The sequence below is a fragment of the Trichogramma pretiosum genome, unplaced genomic scaffold (genome assembly GCF_000599845.2).
Source record: "Trichogramma pretiosum strain Unisexual culture from Peru unplaced genomic scaffold, Tpre_2.0 scaffold3, whole genome shotgun sequence".
NCBI lineage: Eukaryota > Metazoa > Arthropoda > Insecta > Hymenoptera > Trichogrammatidae > Trichogramma > Trichogramma pretiosum.
The window spans coordinates 2,442,327-2,467,166 of NW_019641698.1; the positions used below are offsets into that span (position 1 = coordinate 2,442,327).

At 37.4% G+C, this 24,840-nt stretch overlaps 3 protein-coding genes across 3 annotated transcripts; 2 read left to right on the forward strand and 1 right to left on the reverse strand.

Annotated features, from left to right (window-relative positions):
* Positions 1–9,259: 9,259 nt before the first annotated feature.
* Positions 9,260–11,861, forward strand: LOC106650398 (protein king tubby). Its single transcript, XM_014368370.2, has 8 exons — positions 9,260–9,301; positions 9,874–10,000; positions 10,108–10,203; positions 10,283–10,431; positions 10,503–10,670; positions 10,751–11,099; positions 11,168–11,320; positions 11,409–11,861. Exons 1-8 carry the CDS (start codon positions 9,260–9,262, stop codon positions 11,540–11,542), a joined length of 1,218 nt encoding a protein of 405 aa, XP_014223856.1. The 3' UTR covers positions 11,543–11,861.
* A 1,381-nt stretch (positions 11,862–13,242) lies between these two features.
* LOC106650612 lies at positions 13,243–19,071 on the reverse strand. Its single transcript, XM_014368739.2, has 6 exons — positions 18,255–19,071; positions 17,989–18,098; positions 17,770–17,918; positions 16,051–17,708; positions 15,277–15,962; positions 13,243–15,187 (listed from the first exon to the last, which is right to left on the reverse strand). Exons 1-6 carry the CDS (start codon positions 18,374–18,376, stop codon positions 14,706–14,708), a joined length of 3,207 nt encoding a protein of 1,068 aa, XP_014224225.1. The 5' UTR covers positions 18,377–19,071; the 3' UTR covers positions 13,243–14,705.
* Positions 19,072–19,469: 398 nt separating this feature from the next.
* On the forward strand, positions 19,470–21,119 carry LOC106650613 (mitochondrial import inner membrane translocase subunit Tim8). Its single transcript, XM_014368740.2, has 3 exons — positions 19,470–19,836; positions 19,972–20,219; positions 20,377–21,119. The coding sequence occupies exons 2-3, from the start codon at positions 20,097–20,099 to the stop codon at positions 20,539–20,541; spliced, it is 288 nt and encodes a 95-aa protein (XP_014224226.1). The 5' UTR covers positions 19,470–19,836; positions 19,972–20,096; the 3' UTR covers positions 20,542–21,119.
* The last annotated feature ends 3,721 nt before the right edge of the window (positions 21,120–24,840 follow it).

Below are 24,840 nucleotides of genomic sequence, written 5' to 3' on the forward strand. Positions count from 1 at the left end.
AGCGAAATACAGAGAGAAAGCCTGACGCCGGGCGGCACTACACCGCATTTGTGAGCTTGCAAGCACAAAGCGGCGTGCCGCCGCTACCACGCGGTCATATAAAATCGCGCGAGCCTTGCATGTCGTTTAATTACAAAAGCCACACACACACACGTACACACACGCACGCACACGTATGTAGGCAGAGCGAATGGCCAAACCGATGTGAGCGAGAGCGAGTGTGCGAGTGTGTAATAGTTGCCAAGAGGACCTCAAGCTAAAGGCTCTTATCAGTCTCCCGAAACCGCAAGGGAAGGCGCTGCACACGGAGTCGCACATTCGTGAATATATAACAAAGTAAATAATGCTGAAACCAAAAGAGAGAGAGAGAGAGACAAGAATGTGTTTACATACAAACGCAGCCGAATGAGCATTCGTGTACGCTATATATATTTTGATAGCGCGTATATGACTTTACGTCCGTTTCGAATAATCTGGGACGCGCGCATTCGAGTCCGAATGACAAATTAAATTAACATTTTAAATTTAGGGAAAAGGTACGGCCTGACCGTTCGGTTCATTTATCGCATAGAAGTCGACGAGTTAAATGATGCTTAATAGTTCAATCTCCCGCATACACGAAACAGGATCAATCGTCGTGGATTCAAAAACGAGCGAGCAGGCTCGATGATCGTATAAGAGTATGAACTCTTCGAAGACAGAGCCATTCGGCTGTTGCGCCGTTCTTGAGTACTGCATATCATACTCGCTAACGTAACGTTTGCGTACCTAATACCTTTACAGCCTCGTGTAATTTTCATGGTATGGCCCTCTGTTATTCGTAGAGACAATAAATCTAATTATCGAATTAGAGAAAAGTGTCCACGATGTTTTATTTTGAAAATGAGTATGATTAAAGGAATCAAAATAATTCGGTACAATTGAGGAATATGCGTGAAAATGTCGATTGGGAGATCGAAGAAGAACGATGCAAATCATTCTGTAAAATTGCTCATTTAATGGAAATTTGGAAAGACCAACTTCCAGATTACTTAAACATTTTTCGCAAGAAAGAAATTGATTTGTTTCCCTTGTATTTGGCAAGCTTCGGGTTTGAAAGTCCGAATAAATGAACTGGAGACAATTTTATCTACTTCGTGGCTCGCACTGGCTACAAGGACGGGCCCAAAGTTAATGAAGACGGTGAGCCTTTGATGCATTGCAGCACACCGATACATCTCGTGGCTCGAAACAAAGATCCATACCAACAAAACTATAACGTCGTCAGTAATCTTTTTAGAATATACGATAGATTCGACTTGAATTGTATCGACGAGTCCGGCTTAACACATTTTCATGTGGCCTGCAAGTTTGTCTGTGTACATTCCATCAAGAAATTTCTCGAGCTTGGATAGGATCCCAATTGTATCTGGCCAGAAACCGGTGATTCGCCGCTTCTCTTGACTCTGGGCGATGACTACGAAAATAATTGTCAGCAGGTGGTCAAGTTGCTGCTAAGAAGTGGCGCCAACCGAATTTAGCCAACAGAAAAGGGATGATACCTCTTCATGTCATTTGCTACAAAAACGAATTAGCCCCACTAGATCAATCACGACTTAAATCAGACGTTGCACGTCGATGTTCAGGACAACTTGAGTCGGACACCGCTACAATGGGCTGTGCTGAATAGTGGGCCACTCGTGCTAGAAGCTATCTTGAGTCATGGTGCTGATCTGTCAGGCTTTTTTTCCCCTCTGAGAGTCACTTCGACATCATGGAAGCTGAAGACTTACAACATACTGATTTTATGGGCAAAATACGAGTGGCGTCACGCGTTCTGTCCATAATCGAGATCCTAGAGAAAATATGCTAAGGACTGAACCGAAGTAACGCCCTAATGGCCTTTTAATTTTTTTATAAATACCAAATTTTTGAGACGTCGACGGATGTTGAAAAAAATTGTTACCATGATGAGGAGTTCGTGATAAAAGTTTAAGAAATAGAGATAAAAGAAGGAAAACCAAGTCTGTCGATCTATAACAACGTGATCAGATTAAAACCAAAGGAGGCAAAGAAAATACTCATATACGAGGACTACCGGAGTGTAGAGGGACAGTTCTGGGGGCTCCGCTTCCAAAAACCGAGGAAGGCGCTGGGCCTTGGATTTGCTGTGATATAGTCATAAAGAAACTGAAAAATAAGGATTTGTTGAATATACGTCTAGCGGTGTATGAACAGCTGCAAGATGCGAAATTCCTTCACGCAAATATAAAAATTCAATTAAAAATTTGAAAAATCAAGTCGTTCAATCTAAAATAAAACAGAACTTTAAAATTCAGTTAGCTGAAGTTTCCCTTGTAGTGATTTTATTGTTTAATCTAATATACATAAATTTTAGTTGTGTGACGATAACTAAGACTTTTTATTCAGAAGAAAACCGATGTTCAGCTTGATACAATGTGTTTTGATTTGGTTATATTCCTTTTACAGTATCCAACAATTCTAAACTCAATTTTCCCGTGAGTAAGGTAGGCGAGCGTTATGCAGTTTAACGATTCAACACCGAATTGAAGGAAGACAATTTGCAATTTCTCTCGCATCGATGTCCAAAAGAGCATAGAACGAGAAGTTTGTTTTGATCGGTTGCAAAGTAGAACTGTTAAACGCTCCCTCTAAAAAGTGAGCGACTGACTATGTGGGGTATCAGTTCTTAAGATATTCGGCTGTATAGAGTGGCGCTGCGGAATGAATCAGTTTTTACTCCATCGACTGTACCTATTATTGGGTGTTCCCGTCAAGTTCCCGATTGCAGGAAGTGTCAACGAGTAGCTAAAAAAACGTATAGAATTAAGAGTGCACCTTATAGTGGCTAGCGCTCTTTAATTTCCATTAATCAAAATTGGTGATAATGTTTATTGAAATTTACCCCTATTTTGCAAAAAGCAGAACAAACAATAAGCCATGCACGAGAGCGTAGTATTTTAACAAGATAAGAGAGAAGAGGATGCGATAGGTTCGTTTGACATATTATACCAACACGTATTTTGTACCTTACAAAATTGTTGATTGTATACTCTGAAATTTCGGTCCTTTGAGACTCGTTATAAATTCAGAAATTACCAAAGTTTGCCGTTCACGTTAAACAACGTATTTGCAGTTTTTTCATAGTAAATCCTCGTATATGGTACAAATTTGTAATGAGGAGATTTAAAAATTGTAACTTTTATCTTTCATATTTTTAGCCGATGCTTCGTTCGTCAAAAATCGATAACTTTTTTGTCACAGCGATCGGTGTTTTGGGTATCGAATCAAAATATAAGAAATATTACGATTACAGAGAATAAAAAACTGAATCGTTTAAAAATGTCGTATTCACCAATCAAATATAACAGTGTGGTGAGCTAACGGCACAGAAGCTCGAAAGATTTACTCATTGACCAGGGAAAATTATTCATGCGGAATTCGCGAGTTCGATGCCGGTAGTTTACGTTAGCTATATATAGTTGTTGGAAGTTTGACGGAACTCGTTGATTCGGTATGAGGAGGGAGAGGCGCGCGCCGCCACCCCCGCCGCTACTACGTGTGCACCCGGCCGTCTTGTTTGATAGACCTTACAGATATATAACCGCGCGGCTTCGTGACGCTTTGCAGATTGATAGTGATTGATGAGAATTAAGAGAACAACATTGTTCGCGCTCAAATTTTGATGCATTCAGCAAGTTTAGTGAGATTCATTGGCCTTTTTCATGTAGATAAATCATAAGTTACGGCTTGATCGAAATATGGTAAAAGTTTCATCGAAACAGTTAGGGCAACTTACAAAATAGTCTATGATAAGAAATGCGCAATTGAGTTAAAAAGAATGTATACGAGTAAGTTTCAACTCATTCATTGTGAATTATTCGATGATCAGAGCGTTAGAAAAAAAAAATTTAATCGCCGGGCGTACCATTCTTTTTGCCGTTTGAGCGACGACATGATTTTTTTCTCTCATCCAGTCAAAAGCGACATTTTCAGACTAGCGAACCGAATAAACTTTTTACTTTCTATGTGACGAATTCAAAGGATTCACAAAAAATTACATGCCTGCCTTGGGTACAACTTCAATAAAAGTGTCAGTAAATTTCCTCTTGAATTGAAAACAAATAGTACATTAACTGGCATGGGCCGCGAAAAAAGAAAAGTTTCATGGATACCTGTAATTAGTGTCTGAGCTTGATAAAAGGAATTTAGCTGAGATATCGCGAAAAATGTTGCGCTTCGCCCGTAAGCCCAAAAACGTTTTTATTTCGACTAGGGCAACGCTGAAGTAGTAATTCGCCAAAGTAATGAACAGGCAATGGAATTATCAACGAGTGATTGCCAATCACCAGAAAACTAGAGCTGATCTTTATAATGCAACAATACGATTGCACGAGTGTCAAATGGCAAAGCTAATCGAAGCTAGAGCCCTAGCTCATAATGTGTCCCATTCAAATTTCCTACTCCTTGCACTCGTATAACTGCGCAACAGTCGCATCGGCAAAACGAAATATCCTCTAAACTATCGATGGCGAATGAAGATAGCTTTGATCGTGATATCATATTAATAGATCAACGTTACACTTCGCGCGTCAATCGTTTCAATCGTAATTTAATACAAAACGACTGCAAAGTTGCAATTTAATATGGCTTTTGGTCTAGTCGATTGCAGCAACAGCAGCTCGCTTCGTTTTCCAGCATCGTTTGATCGTACGGATCCGAATTGACCAAGCATTCGATAGTCAAAGATAACTCATCGTTAATTGTATAATACTCTTGTAGCGAGAGCTTTTTTTTCTCTTTTCGTTACGCACAGCAGTTCGTTATGTATTCATCCGCTTGACGTGGATTCCAATACACGTATATCTATTCTCTCAAGCAGCATATACAGGTGCATAAACATGGCTGTATACGGGAGCAAGACTGGGACTCGAAGCTCGACATCACGTACAACATGCAGTTGAAACGATGCGCCGCGGCTACAGACGCACACCACACACACACACGCGCTCAGAGGGGAGCTGAGAGCGAGGCGAGCAAAAAGGAAAACACGTGTATATACCTTAACTATCTATCTATATCGCTGACACATGTGGGTTTGCCGTATTTGTTATATACATATATATGTATACAGGTATATACAGTTCGCGAATATAAAGCTCGCAGCAGAGAAAGAGAGCGAGTGTATATATAGAAATAGTCGCGCGTGGCAAGAAGTTTGCTGCTTGTGGCTGCTGATGCTTCTTTCCTCTTTGCCCGCGTGTGCAGAGCATGTGTGTATGTAAGTGCGACGCAGGGTTTTCTTATCATCTAACACACGAGCTGCAACTTTTGTGCGAGTGTATAAGCAGAGAATTTTTTCACACATATATTCCTATGTAATTCTCGACTTTGCGCGTGCCTTTTGATATCTACCAGTGTGTAATGTACTTTGCGTGTATACGGGTGCGAGGAAGCAGTATCAGTTGCCTATACAGATACATATTATATTATTTATATATATAAGCCGTGCGTATTTGATTGCGTCAAAGCATCTCCCTGATAAGCTAAATATTTTTTCTCCTCTTTGGAGCTTCGCGATCGTCCTTTCACGCACCCAAATCAAACTAACGCTATGATCAGCTAAATTCATCTTTTTCTTTCTATTTTTTTTTGTTCAGCAAAAAATATGCTCTTTTCTGGTTGTTCAATTTGGTCGACGGTATGTACGTCAACGCGTCGAAAAAATTCGTTAATGCATTCGATGGTATTTTTGCGAAATTGAACTTGATCTAACTCATCTTCATTAACATCGATCGACTTTCGAATTCAATACCGTTAGCGAGATCGATAAAATGCTACGATAATAGTACGGTAATTAGACATAACGAGAGTATCCTCCTTCTCCGAGAAAATTGCAGCTCGCTTTCGTTTCGTCTTTCTTGTAGACCTTTCCTTGTTTGTAGAGAGCTACCGATCGCTGATTTAGCTACTCGACTATCATTTCTTAATATCGTTTGACATTTTTCCATGTATTTCTTTTTATAAATGCTGAGTTTTTTACGGTAGTTCCCTCAGAACCTGACTTGAAAATTCGGGCATATGTCTAGAAAAAATCTGCAATAGTATATTTTGCACCTAGGGAGTGAAAAACTGGAAAGTCTCAGAGCACGTGTAATTTATCATCCGTGGCGAAGCCGAGGTTGATAATCACGTGCTCTGAGACTTTCTTTTTTCACTACATAGGTGCAAATACAATTTTTTGTGAATCCCCCAACCTAAAGTAACATTTTGGTTTTGCTCAGCGGGAGTAAAATGTTACTTTAGGTTGGGGTGGCACAAAAAAATTCATAAGCTTTCCTTGACAAATTCTAAGACTTTTTTTGTTCTTTTTAGATTTTTAATTATTGAGATAAAAAATCGTAAAGATTCATGGCTTGAAATTGTTTAAATTTGAATCGTTTATAACTCGTAAAAAATAGATTTTAGAGAAAATTTGCAAGAGCACTTTTTTATTTTAAATGATCCTAAAAACCTTTAAAAGTGAGTTTCTGGTCAAAAAGTTTAAATTTTTATTTTTGCAATGTTTTTACACTAACTTTTCTCAAAAACTGTATGGTCAAGTTTTTCTAGTTTTTGAGCTATGTTTCAGTACATACTGAACAATCATCTCCTAATTTTTGAAAAGATTTAATCGATGCGTTTTTTTAAAATCACACAAAATAGCGTCTTTTTGACACGCTAGCATAGGGATCCCACGTTAAAGTATCGAACTTTGATTAATTATACTTCGGAAATGGTTTGGTTAAAGTTCCTGAAATCTCTCACACATATGAAAAGCACTGTCAATAATATGTGGTTAAAATTTCAAGACCCTTTATCGATAGTCATTTTTTTTAGGGAACTATCTTAATTATTACATTCGAGGGCGGTATATAGGCAGAAAAGTGTTAAAACTTATGGAGAGAACGTCAGTACCGAAATAACTCAGTTTCGTCCAAAATTTTTCAAAATGTGTAACCATGTGTCCCTCACTAAATTGTAAAAATTTCATTTTCTGAAAGGAGTATAATTTCCAAATTTATGTAATATATGTAATATTGACTATTGAATTGATTCAGTTGTCTATATACATACTTGTACTAAGATGTAATGGGGCTATCTTAAAAGAGCTTCTTAAAATAGCTCGTTCTCTATTGTGCTGCGTATATAATAATATTAACAAAATTATTTCTATTTTATTGGTTTTAAAGATGTAACATTCAGAGTTATTATTTTACGATTGAAAAGATGTTTTTTTTTTGTTCCAATAGGTCAACAAACTCTTATCTTCCGACAACATTCCATATCTTGATCTCTAAAAGTTTTTTCTGTCATTGTAACATAATAAACACTATATGGCAATTAGCGGTAAGAGATAATGTTCTAAATGGCGTGAAAATGGGGTTTCCGCATTCTAATCATAAGATGGAAACTCCGATGTATCGAAAGACCCAATGAATCGAACAAAAATGAAAAAGTTTTTATGACAAATCGCTTATTGCAGTAATGAGGTCTATTTCACGACGAGTAATACAAAGTTTGACATAATTTGAAACGTGCAGAAGAAGAACCTTGGTTTTCTCATTGGGTCCTTCTAGGTCAGCTCACTTTCTATAGCGTTAATTTGCTGTTACTCGCAAATGTGAAAATAAAAGTTTGAGCTTTTTCTGTGGCCACGATAAAGAAATTATGCATAAGATTAGCTACAGATGCCCCCATTCAATGAGTAAATCACTATAGGTCACGTCGAAAACATATAATTTTTCTCGAGTAAAAACATTTTTAGGATTAAGCAGTGCAACATACTACTCATTGTTGTTTTTTCATATTAGACTCATTCGGAATATATAATAAGTTTAAAAAAATTAAAAAATGCAATTATTAAATTTCTTATTATTCTGTGTAATAGAAAATTATGAATTCGCACGAATCTTATCAACAAATTTTGTATGAGGAGAAATAAGATAATCTTGGAAAGAAAGTAATTAAAAATTTTATGGTGTTTATAATTTTAACTCATTTACATTGTATTTATTTTTATGTAATATAATTTGATAATAACCGTATTAACCGAAACGAATATAAATCACTTCATTTCTTTATTTAATTTATCAATTCAATGAAAAGCGATTAAAAACTGTACGCATTTGAGAGTGTATATAATATACACATTTTATATACATACGTTGATAGTTTAATAATCAGAGGTTCAATGAAAAAAAAGAGGAAAAAAATCTAAAAAATCAATTCTAATTTTAATATTCTTCCGTTCTAATGTAGAAAGTAACTGTATTATCGACTTAGAATAAGATACACATTGCGAGAAATCCAAATTTCCACCGATGGATAAGTGGACAGAAAATTTTCAAAAAAAGCATCGAGCATAACGACCATAGATTTTTGTGTAATATTCATCATGAACAATTATAATTTCTTATATAAAACTCAATGAACGGAGACTCGATAAAAAGCGAATGAAGTTAAAAATTAATATTCTAAATTGTATCCCAAGTTTCATAAAAAGATACGATTCGCCCTCAATAGATTTAGGACATAAGTGATTGGTATAAATCGTATTAACTATCAGTAAGTGATGTTGAATGATATGACTAAAAATTTTTAATTTTACTTTTTTCGGCTTATCGAGAGAAATATATGAACGAAAAAAACCCACCCTCGTTTAAATCCAACTCATCCTTTTAGTAGTTGCAATGAAGTATAATACTTGGTTGTTACGTATAACAAACAACCAAACTTACCTCAAACATATCATGTCTTTCAATACGTTTACTATGCAATCTAGCATGTTTAATGAATACAGTAGTAGCCATACACTCGAGTATAGTATCTTATACTGGCCAGGAAAATGTCGGTTGCCTAGGCAATGACGCGCAGCCGCGGCAATTGTGCCGCCAACAAAACTCATATATATACGACCCTTACGTACTACACATACAGTCCATGGTATATAGTACATATGCTACGTTTTGCTTTTACAAACGCGATGTGTGCGTAGTACGATCCAAGTTATATGTACGTACGGATAGTATAGAATGCGCGAGTCTCGTCGTCGGGTCGTGCTGTGCTTCGCGTAAACAAACGGCCGCTCCGCTGCTGCTGCTATACTGCTCGCACATACACCCGTGCTCATGTGTGCACAATATAATTTTATACATCAAAGTCAATCAATCAGCTCGCAAGATATCGGCTGTATGTTACAGCGACAACATCAACGAAAATGACATCGTTGGATTTGAGACAGCAAAAACTCGAGCAACAGGTAGAGTCCATTTGTACATTACACTGCGATCGGATGCGAGGAGTGAAACATTGAGAGCCTCTCTCTCTCTATATATACGGCGTGAAAATTGAAACTCCGAGATATACTATGCACGTATAATGAAATACGGGGGATATAATATGCGTTCGAACCGAGTCGATAGTACCTACGGCACGCGACCTCTCGCCCAGCGATAACCTTTTTTCGAACAGTCGATCAAGCCATGGGTGGGATGACGTTTTCGAAGTACGCATTCTCGATTCTCAAATTTTCAAATTTAAAGAGCTTATCGCTTATTCATAGAATCATTTGTAAATGAGCGCAAGCGTCTGGTGTTTCGCTCGCTTGATAGCGATACTAGATCGGCGCTTTCGCGATTTCGAAAGTTTGTTCAATAATACGACTGCTTGGCTCGTGACATACATACAACATGTAGTACACAATTAAAATAGTACGATTTTGCGGAATGAAATTTATGTACTCGAATTTGGAAAATTTGCCATAGCCAATTCATGCATACAAAATGAATATTCTTTATAAACTGTTGAATCAATATCAATTAATTGTTATAGAGACAACTTATAGCTCAGAAACAAAAACAAAAAAGGCAAACTGGTGCTGGAGGAATGGTGCAGGCTTCTAATATTTCTAGTGCACAACGTAACAGTCGCTCAGCAGCCTGGCAACATGAAGTCCATGGTAATGCACTTATATCCAGATTTTTTAATACCATTTTTCTATTTTGTGCTATGCTTTAATGTTGTTTTTTTTTAAATTTTCTTCAAAATTTTTTTTTTTTATTTCAGGATATGACGGAACTTTACAATACAATATGTTTCCAGGTACTCCTGATTCTAGTACACTTCCTGAAAATAGGACAATGGAGTCTGAGTTAATGACAGGTATATTCAGCTATTTTGTAATATTTCATCAGCATGTTTCAAAATATTTTAAAATTTTAAATCACTGTTTTGTTCTCAGATATGAGCACTGAAGGAATTTTTTATGATGGAGCTGATGAGGAATCTTCACCAGTCATTCAATCACCTACTGAAACTTTAGCGTGTGCATCTCCTCTAAGAGTAGCTCCATCGGATGGGCCTCTGACAGTTATCAATAGAGATAATCATGTAATATAAACTTTACTTTACTTAATAATTTTTTAATTAAATTCATCTTCATAAAATTATTTTTTTTGAAGAGTCCTGAACTTGAAGGTAATGTTGAAGGTAATCTTGAACAATTTGTACTACAACCAGCCAACAAAAAAATGCATTACAAATGCAGAATAACACGCGATAGAAAGGGAATGGATAGAGGATTTTATCCAACTTATTTTTTACATTTAGAAAGAGATTATGGTAAAAAGGTAATTATTAATTATAAATTAAGTACTATTTTATTTTATGGTCAGAGCTTTTGCATGTACAAATAAATTAAATTTTTCAGATATTCCTTCTGGCTGGACGTAAAAGAAAACGCAGTAAAACAAGTAATTATTTAATATCCACTGATCCAACTGATTTATCAAGAGGTGGTGAAGCATTCATAGGCAAATTGAGATCGAATCTTTTGGGAACACAATTTACGATATACGATAGTGGATATTCTCAGTTGAAAGACGATAAAAGAGAAGAACGAAGATCTCATCCTCGGCAAGAATTAGCCGCTGTAGTTTATGAAACAAATGTATTGGGATTCAAAGGTCCTCGAAAAATGACCGTTATCATACCGGGAATGACCCCCGATGAGCGAAGAGTTGAAATTTGCCCGCGAGATGAATCTGAAACGTTACTAGGTAGAACTTTAATTCAAATATGAATTATCAGTTAAATGCCTTGATTGAAACAATTTTTCAATTTCCAGAACGATGGAAAGCAAAGAATATGGATAATCTTATTGAATTGCATAATAAAACTCCAGTATGGAATGATGACACTCAATCATATGTATTAAATTTTCACGGCAGAGTAACGCAGGCATCGGTGAAAAATTTTCAAGTAGTTCACGAAACTGATGGTAAACTTACCTAAGATATTCAATATTCAAAACTTTTTTACACAAATGCAAGTCTAAAATCAGCCAACACTTTTTAATCTTTTTATAGTGGACTATGTAGTCATGCAATTTGGTAGAGTCGCCGAGGATGTATTCACGATGGATTATCGATTCCCGTTGTGCGCTTTGCAAGCTTTTGCCATAGCTTTGAGTAGTTTTGACAGTAAGCTTGCCTGCGAATAATAAGATGTAACTAAAATATCGACAGCTCATAAAAAGGTAAGCCTGTTACTCTTGATTATGTATGTACGCCAATACATAAAGGGTTGTAGATACATCAAAACATTGTAAAAGCAAATCATTCAGAACAATGAACTGACAATCTAATAGTGCGTTTACCTGCTCGTTCAATAATCGATGTTCGACTTTGTATGTAGCAACAGTAAATAACTCATGCTGTATGTTTCTCTCAACTATGAAAACTTTTACTGATAAACTTTTTTTTTCATATTAATTTGCACAAATGAAAAAATGTGGTTGTGAATTTAATTTCATTGTTGAGTACAACAATATTGAACTTTATTTGTTGCTTTTTAAAATTTCACAAAAGTAGATAAAATAAATATGTAAAAAGAAATTATTTATTTCAAAAGTTAGAAATTTTACAACTAGTATTATTTAATTTTCGTCGAATATTAATTCCAAAAATCAACAATAAACGGCGATCATGTATGTAATACGCATCACCGTTAGTTACGAGTTCTTATATATTTACACAATACGTTCGTTTTACCCGAGTGTTAAAAAAAAGACTCACGAAACGTGCAATTTTTTGTGTGTATATCGATAAAGCAAAGTTCTACGAATTGTCAACAGTATGATGCATAGAAGAAAATCGGTGTTCAAAAAAAAAGTAAATGTGTTCAATTGCTAAAACGAAATGAAAAGAATAGGTCAACTACACAATATTGTGAAAAAACAAATACGAACGTTACAATATAATACAATTAGATAGCGCTACGCTATTGCAGCTGCAGTATTAAATAATAAGATTTAAGAATGAATGAAGATGATAAATTTTTGAAATGTGAAATTATTATAGATATAAGAATTGTTAGAAAATCAATTGTGTCATTGTACTTAAACTTATGCATCACTCACTGATCTTCAGAGCATTATGTACATTATTGATAAAAACGGCGGCCTTTTAATGCTGTTTGAAACAATATATTTAGTTAAGGCGTAATTGTAAAAGATTAGAGTTAAGTATTTTTAAGTGTTATGGAATGAATATTTTAACAATGATGATAATTGATATGATAACTAAACGTTGTTATTCCATAACTATTATCATTATTATTATTATATTTGAAAAAAGGGTCAAGACCTTATTTTAAAATACACATTATGATATGCCAGGTAATATGCATTTTTTTTTTATATAAAACATGCATTTAAAATGTTTTATGATAAAAATAGTTTAAAATTTCGAACTCGTTTTTTACAATCTATTTGTATATAATTAAATAAGTTCTTAGAATTACAAGTAATCTCAAATAATTTTTACCACATTATTTTGTGTACTTCTGATTTGTATCACACATACAGAAGATGTGTAAAATCAATTTTTTTAAGCACATTGTTCAATATGCGTATTAATATGGCTTACAGTGTGTCTAGTCTTGTACTCATTAATGATATGAATTAATTAAGTGGCATGTAGAATGAACAGCGCATATTTTAACAAAAAATTTTTTTCATAGATTATATATTATATTCATATATAAAATATATAATATAATATTATTATTATATTAAGCCAAAAATCAAGCACTGTGTTTTTAAACAATAAATTTTTTTTCATGATTAACATGAATATTTATTATTTTTACCACCATAATTCATTCGTAAAAATTATAATCAAGAAACTAATACGCAACTCATTTAGTATATAACAAAAGCTTCTTTATTAGTTTTCTATAAAATATTTCTGGGATGTAAAAATTTGTATACGTATCGGAAGCTGATTAATGGCAATGCTCAGCTTAGAGCTTACATTTATAATTTGAACACGCAAAATTTGATCACGAGCAGAATTTGCACGTATTTTTTCAAGGCACTTGAAGTTTAGTTATAATGAAAAATTCTTAAGTCAAAATTAACATAACAAAAGTAGTGAAATGATTTTTTTTCCACTTTACAGAAATCTACATAATGATTTGTCATGAACAATTTTGATTTCTCGATTTCTCGGTTCATCAAAACATATTTCAAAATAAATATTGTAACATAGTAATTTTTAACTTTATTATATTACTATAATTATAATATTCATTTCTTTGAACAGCATCAAAATCAATAACGTGATTCTCTCAGTAAAATTCAACGTACTCACAAGAATGCATTTATAAAAGTAGAGATAAATTTATTATTTTTTTTACAACTATACCTTAGTACAATAATTTTCATTAATTTTTCCATTTAAATACGTAACTAATACGTGATATTTTGAAAATATATTTCGATTAAAAATCAAGTAAAATTACTGGATGTAGCAAAGGAAAAATTTATAAATAGAAAATAAATCCTAAACTACTAATGATCAGTCAGAAGTTTTACTTCATCAATTAATACAGATATAAATATTCTGAGTTATTCAAATTTTTAGTGCTGCATATGATGTATGAAAAAATAAAATATATTAATTTGAATTAAACTATTCATATTATAATAATAAAATTTTTTAGATCATCAATTCTAAGACTAACTTGAATTCAGTAATAATGAAAGCTATAAACGAGCTTAAAAAAACTATTTCACGAAACATGTCATTTTCGAAATAATTTTTTTTCAAGAGAGCTAATTTAAATTCCAGTATCCTCAAATGCAATAACAATCAATAATTTTTGGTTAGCAACTTACACCGCAAGTTTTGCTGTAAACCCATAAATGCCAAATTATAGCACTAATTTGTTAAAATTGCCCAATATACGATATATTTCTTTCTTATTTTGCTTTAACATCAAAAAGAAATTTGTAATTGATAGCATAAAAAATGTAACACATAATTTCTCTTTGACTATCATATTAAATTATCTAGCAATAATAGATATGCAAAATTGTTGATGAAAATACAGAGTACGGGCTAAATTTGCTTTATCCAATTTTTACAAAATTTGTTCAATGTTTTATCATTACAATATTTACAACGACTCATGTCTTATATCAAAGAAATGAAAACAGTTATAAACAACATCAAAAATTAATTTTCTGTACGATACAAGTGTATTTGTAAGCACGATCGGGCAAATTTGTACTGCTGTTCTTTTTTAAAGCAGATATTCATCTTCTGAGATTCTATCAACTCGTACTCTTCTCGATAAAAGGAAAAATAACATTGGTTCGATCATTTATAGCTCGGCCTAACAAATCTCGGTCCCGGTATGCGAGACTGTGGTCTCGGAATACCACTCGAGACACCATTTGCTGCACTATTATTTACCGTAGACGCCGGTGTTGCATTTGGAGCGGCGCCATAATTCATGGGTCGTCGCAGTTGACTGCTTGCATTTGTATTTATGACATTCATTGGCTTGATTTGATTGACAGGCTTAACGTTCTCGGTGGTTTGTATATTTTCCTCGATCGTTTCGATACCTCCATTGTCGATTCCCATTTTGTTGATCGCCTGAGTCGAACCGACAGGACTGAATAACGGTGAACTTGTCGTCGGTGACGTGCTCCTACTTTCTCCACTGCTGTCCGGGTAATTTGTGACGCGCCCATTTTTCAAGATAGGCGATGGCAAATTACTTCCGGCCACCCACGTATTCTCGAGTATGTGTGGTGGTGATTTGACTTTGGGTGTTGAAAGAGCGAGCTTTCCTTCTACAAATTGCACAGAAAATTTTTATCTTGTTTAATATCGTAAGATACATTATGTGTCAGTATAATTAGGCATTTTCCGTACAACCTACCGTATTTTCTAATCGTTTTCGTGGTCTCTGCAGGCTTGATCGTGTACGATGCTTTGCTATTATCGGAACAAGAACTCAACTTGTCTTCGAGATCCGGTGCACTATGCACACTGCTGGTGCTACTCACACTCTCGGTTGACTGGCTCGAACATTTGTTCATGGCAAATTCGGACTGTCGAAGCTTTTGTTCGGATTTATGTCTGCCGAGCGCGTACATGTTAGGTTGCGAGCCCTTATTGTACCCAATACTGACGTCGATTTTGGCCAACGACGGTCTCGCAGCAAAATTGAGATTTGGATTTGACTTTTGAAACATTTGCGGTAGCTTCGACAGAGTCTTTGGTGGCTGTATTTGTTTCGTTGGTTTTACAAATTTATTCGAATCTTCGGCCCTATGGTCAGCCGAGACACCGTGATCGACGTAATGCATTTTTTTCAGTATTCCTCCCGATTTTTTAGAAAATGTGTTGAACCGATTTTGATTTAGAGCCTCGTTCGCTGCTTTTGTGGATGGTATTTCAGTTGGAGCTGTAGATGGCCTATTCGTGTTGTTCTTTTCAGCTATGTCTTGAGCTTTTGAAAAGTGATTATTCCGTACGGCTTTGGGATTTTTACGATAAGTATTGAATCGATTTGGATCTGGTTGTGAAGTTGGCTCAGTAGATATCTTTTTCGGCGGCACTAAACTATTCGAGGAACACAAATAAAGTTTAACGAAATTATTATATTTTGGAAAAAAAATGAATTGATATAAAAAGTGTAATGTTTATTTACCCGAATCGTGGCACAGAAGATACAGGACTAATTTTGGTTTTCTGCGAAGTCGGATCGGAAGCCGTATCGACGATCTTCCTTGAAACCGGTGGCTCCATTTTACTGACATACGTTGCCTCGAGAACGTTGCTGCATTGCTTCAAAATTTCACGGGTTTCATCGCTTTTTACTTCAGCAGCATTGATTTTCAAGTCTTGTCGATCGCTCGCGACGTCGAAAGTTGCGTCGGCACTCGAAGTAGTAACAGCGAACGTAGTATCAACCTTGGGGTCTTGCAAACACTTCAAAGCTGGGGCGTCGAACGTTGCATCGGCTCTCAAAGCTTGTTCATCGTTCGGAGCTGCGGCATCGAACGTGGCATCGGATCTTAACGCTTGATCTTTCGGAGCCAAGGCATCGAATGTGGCATTATTCGCAACCGTTGACGTCGGTTCGTCGTTCGGAGGCGAAGCATCGAAAGTAACATCGTTCGAGCCGGTGATGAACGTCACGTCATCCTTTGGCGTAGCGGCATCGAATGTTGCGTCATTCTTCGGGGTAACGGCATCGAATGTCGCGTTATTCTTCGAGGGAGCTGCCTCGAATGTCGCGTCGTTAAATCCATCCAAGTTGGTATTTAATTTGAAAGTCGAGTCAAATTTGCCACTCGTTCGGCGCACTTCTTTGAGCAGTTCCGACCTCAGATTTGGTACTGCTGCTTCTGCTCTGTTACCCGGTTGACCCACTAGAGTCTGTCGTCGAAGCACTTGCTCGGTGACTTGATACCCTGCGTCGAAGGGCTTTCTACTCGCCAGGGCTTGCGGAGACGAAGATTGTAGGTCGAAGGTTGCATCGGCCTTCTCATTGGCCAGCGTTTGCGTGGTAGTCATCATCGAGTTGGGTGTCGAAGTGTCGAGAATTCCGATGGTACTGAGAACTGTATCTGGCGATTGAGCAGCGACGATGTGCGTCAGTTTGGCCAGACTACCTTTCAAAATTGGTGACGACGTCCCCGAGTACGTGTCCTTGAGTATGGACTTGTTGGCCACAAACGTGTCGCTCAACTTGGAATTGTCGTTGCTGGCAACAAAAGTCTCGTTGGGCGAGCTCTTGCGATAAGTTCCATTTTTATCATCGACATTCTCATTGACGAACGTTCGGTCGCTGGGATCGGTAGCGGAGCTTTCGTAGCCCGTCGCGTCTTCCTGCAATACGAGTTCGCTCGTGCTTTGCTTGAGAAAATCTACGATTACCGAGGCGTCCTGCACCTCCTTGAACATGCTAGTCTCCATCATCGAGTCCGTCAGTATTTGCGGATCGATAAAGCTGTCAGTTATAGACTGGGTCATCATTTGTATGCTGCCGTCGTCGATTTTGCTATCAGACATTATCGACGAATAGAGAAACGAAGGTTCCGAGATATTCATGAGAAAAGGAGCAACTTCTGGCTCACTGACATCACTTAACATTGAACAGTGACCATCTTTTGAACCACCAGCATTTATAAATGCTTCCATACTGGCATCGCTATTGATTGATTTAGGACTTTCTGATGGATACGCTGACATGAACTGATTTGTTTTGCGACGAAGCATCATAGGTATACTGTCTCTTCTTTCATGTAGTATTTTTTGTTCTTTATCCATATTATTGTTTTGTTCCTTATCAGTGTTAACATTCTAAAAAAATACCAAATGAATATTATACTCTAATAAAGTTTTTTGTGAAAAGGATGCTTACTTTTGTTTCTGAAACAAATGTATTATTTTTCCAAATATTAGAAAATGGTTTATCACTTGTTGTTAAAGCTTCGGTACTATCGTGGCTTAATCTATTATTTGATTTTCTTTTTATCCTAAATGTTCTTGTGTCGACCAATTTATGAGAAGCTGAAAACAAAATAATTATCAGAACTTGTATCTCAAGACTACAAGTGTTACAAAAATCCATTAAACTAACCAGATTCACTGATATCATACTGATTGTTTTCTTGGCCATGCAGCCAAGCTTGAAGATCTTCAACTCTTTGATTTCCCACACTGTTACGTCTGGATGATGGTGTACACAACCTGCAACACAACAAATGACAAGATAAATAACAACAAATAACAAATGTCAAGAAATGAGTCTAAATGAACAGAAGTTGAAAAAATATGATATTAAATCCAAAATAAAATGAAACAAAATATAATTATAAATTAAATGTGCATATTGTTTAAACCAACCATGTATCTTTATCGCTAAAATCAAATTGGGATGCATCGATAATGCTATCATCGTCACTTTGATGCTGCGGGTAATCAAATGCAGGAGATGATGCAGCTGCAGCAACTTCGTTGTCATTCATTTTTTCTTTGTTTTTATTCAAAGACACATACACACGAGTCACGACAAACAATCACACACGATATGTATCAGCGACACATCATTACTTGACATGAATATATTTTTTATTATCGCAAGCTATCGAAGCACCGTTATTATAACCTTTAGACGTGCATATAATCGCGCAGCCGTTGGCCACGCATGAAAATTATAATTGTTCTAATTCGCGCACGTCCCAAACGCGAAACACACACACACGCGAACACTTATAAGTACACTTCTTTCAAGGGTATAAATACTTTAAACATCTATACGCGAATACATTTACATACGCGTTCATGTATCCACGTATGTATGTATATAAATATAATCTGATATATCGCATCCCGTGTGTAACGAGCAACGACACTGGCGAATATATGACCAACTGACGGAGCGCGCTGTGATTTGCGAATAGGTAGGTGATATAATAGCAGCTACTCTATATCCAAACACGTAAAAATTCGTTCGCAACACGAGACAACGGTTCGTTCGTCGAGACGTGGACGAACACCTAATGCCGTTGCGCTTAGAAAATGAGCGAGCGTCTACTAATTATTTGACGGCCAAATAACCCATAATATTATTGCCCGCGCGTACGCGAACAAAATACATAAGTTGACAATAATATTATGGCTTGGCAGACACTTTGGAAAATAACGCGACACTCGCTGCTGCCCACGACACGGCCGTTATTGGGATTGAGCAAGATAATGCGTATGTTGCACACAACATAATACATGTAAGAGCAGTAGGCGCAACAGAGAGTCGTAGATGCATTTTTACGTTTGCTCCGTATAAATGGGCTCGAATAACATCGCAGCCATACCTATATATGTATGAATGTTTTGCAGACGATTCGTTGCTGCTGTGTGGCCTGTGTCTGCGACGCATGCAACGATGTGTCAAACGCAGCGCCCCCGAGAGTCTGATTTTCATCTGTGCAGCGGCTTACTTTGAAACTACGCGCGCGCCCGCGCGTCATACAGGTAGGATGGGTAATGCGTTACGAACGAAATTCGCTTGCGATTCGCGATCGTCGATAATATTACCGATTGATCGGCCAAGATTAAAATTTCTATCTTTGGGAATTTGAATTTAACAAATATACCTCAATGATAAATGAACTTTTTTATTGTGTCGAAGCAAGTAGCAGTTGAGACAATTTTCTCCGATTGTGAGGTACAGCATATACGGGACAAAAATGAGCATCAGCGACGATTTAAATAAGAACATATAGCTAATTTAACTACCGATTTTCTACCATGAATAAGACAATATTCATCCTTTAATTTAACTATGAGTTTTGAATCATTTCAAGTCCGATAACGTGCAGTAGTGCTTATGAACTTTACCACTAGAGGACGCGTTCTACCTCGTCAATTTGGTCAGCTATATCCGTAGCAGTCAGCTCTATAATTCACGTTAAATTCTCAACTACAGGTAGGTTTATTACGACAATTGTTACATTTTCGACATCAACATGAGCATTACTGAATCGTATGATTGTTGATGTCAAAGTTTCGATTTCGTAAACTCGATGATAATTTTGACTTTCTGTGATGCATTACATAACAGAGCGAAGTAGGCAGCGTTCAGCCACATCAGTAACTTGCTAGGGTCACACGTGCGTTCATCCATAGTAGGACACCAACCGGTGACTTGTGTTGTCAAGTTTTTTTAATCAATAAAGTATCAACAAAATGTCGGAGTTCAGTTCTGTGTCGTCTTTTGACGTCGGTGATAATAATAAATCAAGCGCAGCCAGCTCTGAACTCGAAGAATTCATCATGGTTGAAAAGCAGAAGGCTCAATTCAATGCTCAGGTACAGAATATTTTTACTTATAACCTTTTTTAATACTTTGAATATTGTAAAAGTAGAAGTTTATTCTTGACTGACTTATTCACCAACTTAATAGCAATAGCTTGAAAAAATACACCATTTATCATGTTAACCTGATAAAATTTCAATTCTTCTTTAGATTCATGAATTCAGCGGTCTCTGTTGGGACAAGTGCATTGACAAGCCTGGAAACAAACTGGATGGAAGGTCTGAAACTTGCTTGGTCAACTGTGTCAATAGATTTATTGATGTCTCGCTCTTAATTACAAATAGATTTACACAAATGTTGCAAAAAAATATGTAGGAATCAGCAATGACACTAATATAAAATTTTACCATACACTTTTTGACTTTTAAAGTCAACTAGTTCAATTACCATCAAAAATGGTAAAATGTTGTGATTTCTTTTGATTATTAGGAAATTTTAATAATTTCCCGGAACAAAAATACTGAATTTGTTGTTAAATAATTATTGAAAAACATTGAAAATTATGATGCAATAACTGATTCAACAAGGACATAAAAAATATATGTGAATATCTCAATTGTTGTTGTCAGTGTAGAGTTGAAATAATGTAAATGTTTCAAATTTAGTCAATTAATTTCATTAAAATTGATGTTTATAAATGAAGTGTTATTTTTAAATATAAATACTTGTACAAACAGTTTTTATAACATAAAATGAAGCGTGAAGTTACAAAAAACAAAATAAGAATAATACTCTATGATTGTTGATAGAGCCTCTATAATGCTCCTGTCACAATTTTCATTAGCAGGTGAAACATGTAAAGTTTAGTGACCTTTGGTCATGAATTATAAAGAAATTGTACAGAAATAGTACAAGCTTCCCAATAAATCATTTTCAAATAGTCAAACAAGCAAGTCGCCCACCTCATCATTTGCCTCCTCGACGAACTATTTCAAGAAGCGCAACAAGGAAAAATAAAGAATCGAAAAAAAATTGATGCCACCAAGACAGCTATATTGTGATAGTGCACACTGTATGTATTATATTCGAGTGCAGTATAGAATGTTGTACGTAACGTGGACGGAGAAGGCTTTCGCGTGACAGTACAATGCGCGAATAAGTACACATGTGTGCTGTAGGATGCTTTTGGTGTGTGCCGATACGTATGATAATATGTGCATAGTCTCGCAGCCCCGCAAAACCCAAAAGCGAAAACGTTTCGCCCGACGAGCGCAAAAAGGAACACGATTGAAGAAAAACAAACTAACGCCGATGCATGCCTCCCACGTGACCGGATTATAAGTGTGTTTAACATCAACGGCGTCCACAGTCCACACCACGTAGCGAGAGTTAAGTCGTGGTATATTATATCGGCAGTAGTAGTGGTGCACTCATAGAGCGTTGCAAAAAATAATCATCGCCCGAGTGCGCGTCGAGTGCAGTTTTATATTATTATAGTTCGAGAAGGCGCGCTGCATTGCAGCAGGCGGAGGCGAGCGACGCGCCGTGCCACAACAGAGAAAGGAGTTGCTCCGCCGATAGTCGTCGTCGTCGTCGTCGTCGCGATCTGGCAACGTGGTCTATAAGGCGGTTCCTTCCCTGCAGAGAATAATGTACGCAGTTATATTCTGCGGCAATTCGACTGCAGAGCTGTATACGTGGCAACGTCGCCCGAGCCCAATACGATGCTCACCTACACATGTACACACACGTACATGTCATCGGCTGCAGCAGCAGCAGCAGCAGTAGCGCGTTGAGCTCGATACTGGGGGGCTCTCCGCAACGTATACTTCTCTCTCTCTCTCTTGCTCCATTACGTATGTGTGTGTGTATGTGTCGAGGCTCTCCGCGCGCGATGTCGGGCGCTCGAACGAACGAGCATATCTAGCCGAAGTCGTGTGTCTCGGGGCGCGTCTTCCATTTGCCTGGCTTTTATAAACCATATTCACCTTCGATTAAAGCGACGAAAATTCGCCCGCAGTCGTCTCGTACGTTCGATTACGCAGTTTATTCCAAGCGTCCAATGCCCGTTAAACGTGCTCGATATTTTTATATAATCGTCGTCGCGTTGCGCTTCCTGTACACTCGCGTATAAATTCTCCATTTTTTTTTCTGGCATTTTAAGAAAATTGTGGTGCGTACAGTATGGCTCGAACGATCGTCGGAGGCGTCAGTACATCAGCAGCAGCACCTGGGAAGACTCGCACGTATATTCGAGAGCGAATATATCGGCTCGGGTCTCGACGAAGATGCTGCACTGTGCTGCACGACGAAGAGAAGCGAGCACACGAAATGGCGACTGCGGCGGCGGTGACGGCTGCGGAGACCCGACCAAGTACCACCGAGCGATCTCTCGCTACACACACGTACGTGGTGCTGCTGTTCTCGTAGACGCGGCAGTAATAGTGGTGGTGTCGTGTGCAGTTATACAGAAGTATATTAGATAGAACTTGGTGCGAATTATTCATGCACGCCACGTTGAAATCGCGCTGAATAATGGGCTATAGTCATCGGGATATACGCGATGTCGCGATCATCGACGAGTCGTCGCGATTTCGTCAACGCCGTGGACGGATAATATCGAGTAGAGACCCGCGTGAAAATCGGTCGATCCGGGAGGTTCCGCAGCTCGGGGGCATTTCGGGAGCCACGGCATCAACCCACGTAGCTTCTTCGGGGAAAAGCGGAGTCGGGTCACGTAACTCCAGTAGGCCATATTGGTTTTTTCTCTGGTCGATTCGTCTCGCATTGTCTCTCTCTCTCTTTCGCGTTGGCTTTTTCGCTGATTCGTCGATGTGGCAGGCGAACTGCAAAGACTTGTGGGAGAGCGCGAATAAGAACGACGCAGTGGGGGGGGGGGGGTGAGCGCGCGCGAGAGACGGAGAAAGAGAGAGGTCGGACGCAAGGGAACCGAACGGCAGCAGGGAAAGGGTATATCGGGCTTCGTTTCGTATACGTGTGAGATATGCTGCTCCTATATATGACTATCTGCGCGGGCGCGCTTAGTTCGCGATATCTTGTGTTGGTAGTGTGTGCAGCATTCGGTACACCCTACCCACTCTGCTCTGCGCCGTTCTCTTTCTCTCTCTCTCTCTGTAGCTGCTGTGACCTAAATCGCGGCAGCCGAGCGACGCAGCTCGGCTCGGCCAAACGCAAACGTTTTGCTCGGGAGAGGACACACTGCACAGCGCGCGGAGCACGGGCCACAAGCGCGAGAGATCGATGCGCGCGTTCGCGCGACGATTCCTCGCTGCTGCCGCCGCCGTCGAATGGGGAGTTCGTTCGCCGCGTGGAACAGCTGTTGCTGCTGCTACTGCTGCAGTGGCGGCGCTCGTCGCGTCGTGGACCGTGGTGTGCGTGCCGTGCCGTTCCGTTGTTGTTGCTGCTGCTGATATTATACGTATATGTATCGCGCGCGCGAAGATGTCGGACAGCAACCTTCTCCGTCTCTCTCGCTCATTGAAACTAACGCGCAACTCACCAGGGCCGTAGCAACCAAAACGTCGTCTCGCGCGCGCCTCCTTCAATAACAAGCCGGTCTATTGTTGTTATTATTTTCGTTACGTGTGGGTCTCGAGCCAGCCGTAATTCTTTTTGTTTCTCCAACTCGACGATCGGAAGTGATGTATTTCTTTTTTTTATTGTTGCACTTTTAATGCGGCTGTGATATCGAATACGGACTCCAAGTAGAAGTATAGCAGTGTGACCATGTGAGATTTAACAGATTTTAAAAACACGATGAAAATAATACGTGACAGAAGAACTCGTATGACTTTGACTCAAGTGCGCGTGTGGTGTTGATTCTTTTTTTTTCACCTTTTTTTTTAGAAAATCAGTCGCACTCGAAGCCAGAATTACAAGTATAATTATATGACCAACCTGCAAGACAATGGAGTCGAGCTGGTTTGTTCGTAACTATTTACTGCTAATGATGATTTAAATCTCACAATACTTTCAAACATGATGAATCTTCACACCATTTTAAATTTAATTTATATGCTTTTCAGTTTCTATTATAATTTGTAATTTGGTTCATAAACTGTATCATTGATCAACTAAGGGATTATAATAATGTATCTAATTCATTTAATTGACAACAATTTAAATGACATTGATGTGCGTATGGATTATTTTAAATCATGTTTATCTTTTTTTATTTATCATTGCTTAAAGTTTTAACAAGATTCTTTTTTTTTCATCTTTTAATTATCATTATAATTTGATATTTACTCATTTTAGATTTAGATTATTGGTGCTGGAAAATAAAAATATTAAGTTACATAAAAAAAACATGTGCATCTAAGAATGCATTATGTGTATATTGAAAAAAGACTCAATAAAATTGAAATTTTTTATTAAAAACTAAATGAAAATTTGTCAAGTGCTTTTTCATATCATTGTGAAACCTGTAGAATGCATATTCAATATGTGAATTCCTCACTCCACTTTCCATTATCACTTTGTTATCTACTTTCTTTCTTTTTACCTAAGTTATATTTATTTTTTATGTCTGTAATTATTGTGTTTACACTGTGAGGTAGCTATGTAAAAATAATCATACTATCTAAAGTTGTGAATTCTTTTGTTTTTGGCAATATGTTACGAGCCAGCAAATTAGACTAATGTTACTATTCA

Bases quoted from the DNA above. Each gene is read 5' to 3' on its own strand.
- LOC106650612 (XM_014368739.2), bottom strand. From the start codon at position 18,376: ATGAATGACAACGAAGTTGCTGCAGCTGCATCATCTCCTGCATTTGAT. The intron at 17,919-17,988 runs GTTAGTTTAATG...TTTTGTTTTCAG, and splicing joins GTATGATATCAGTGAATCTG to CTTCTCATAAATTGGTCGAC. The intron at 15,963-16,050 runs GTAAATAAACAT...TTCCTCGAATAG, and splicing joins TCTTCTGTGCCACGATTCGG to TTTAGTGCCGCCGAAAAAGA.
- LOC106650613 (XM_014368740.2), top strand. From the start codon at position 20,097: ATGTCGGAGTTCAGTTCTGTGTCGTCTTTTGACGTCGGTGATAATAAT. The intron at 20,220-20,376 runs GTACAGAATATT...ATTCTTCTTTAG, and splicing joins AGGCTCAATTCAATGCTCAG to ATTCATGAATTCAGCGGTCT.
- LOC106650398 (XM_014368370.2), top strand. From the start codon at position 9,260: ATGACATCGTTGGATTTGAGACAGCAAAAACTCGAGCAACAG. The intron at 9,302-9,873 runs GTAGAGTCCATT...TAATTGTTATAG, and splicing joins AGCAAAAACTCGAGCAACAG to AGACAACTTATAGCTCAGAA. The intron at 11,100-11,167 runs GTAGAACTTTAA...TTCAATTTCCAG, and splicing joins TGAATCTGAAACGTTACTAG to AACGATGGAAAGCAAAGAAT.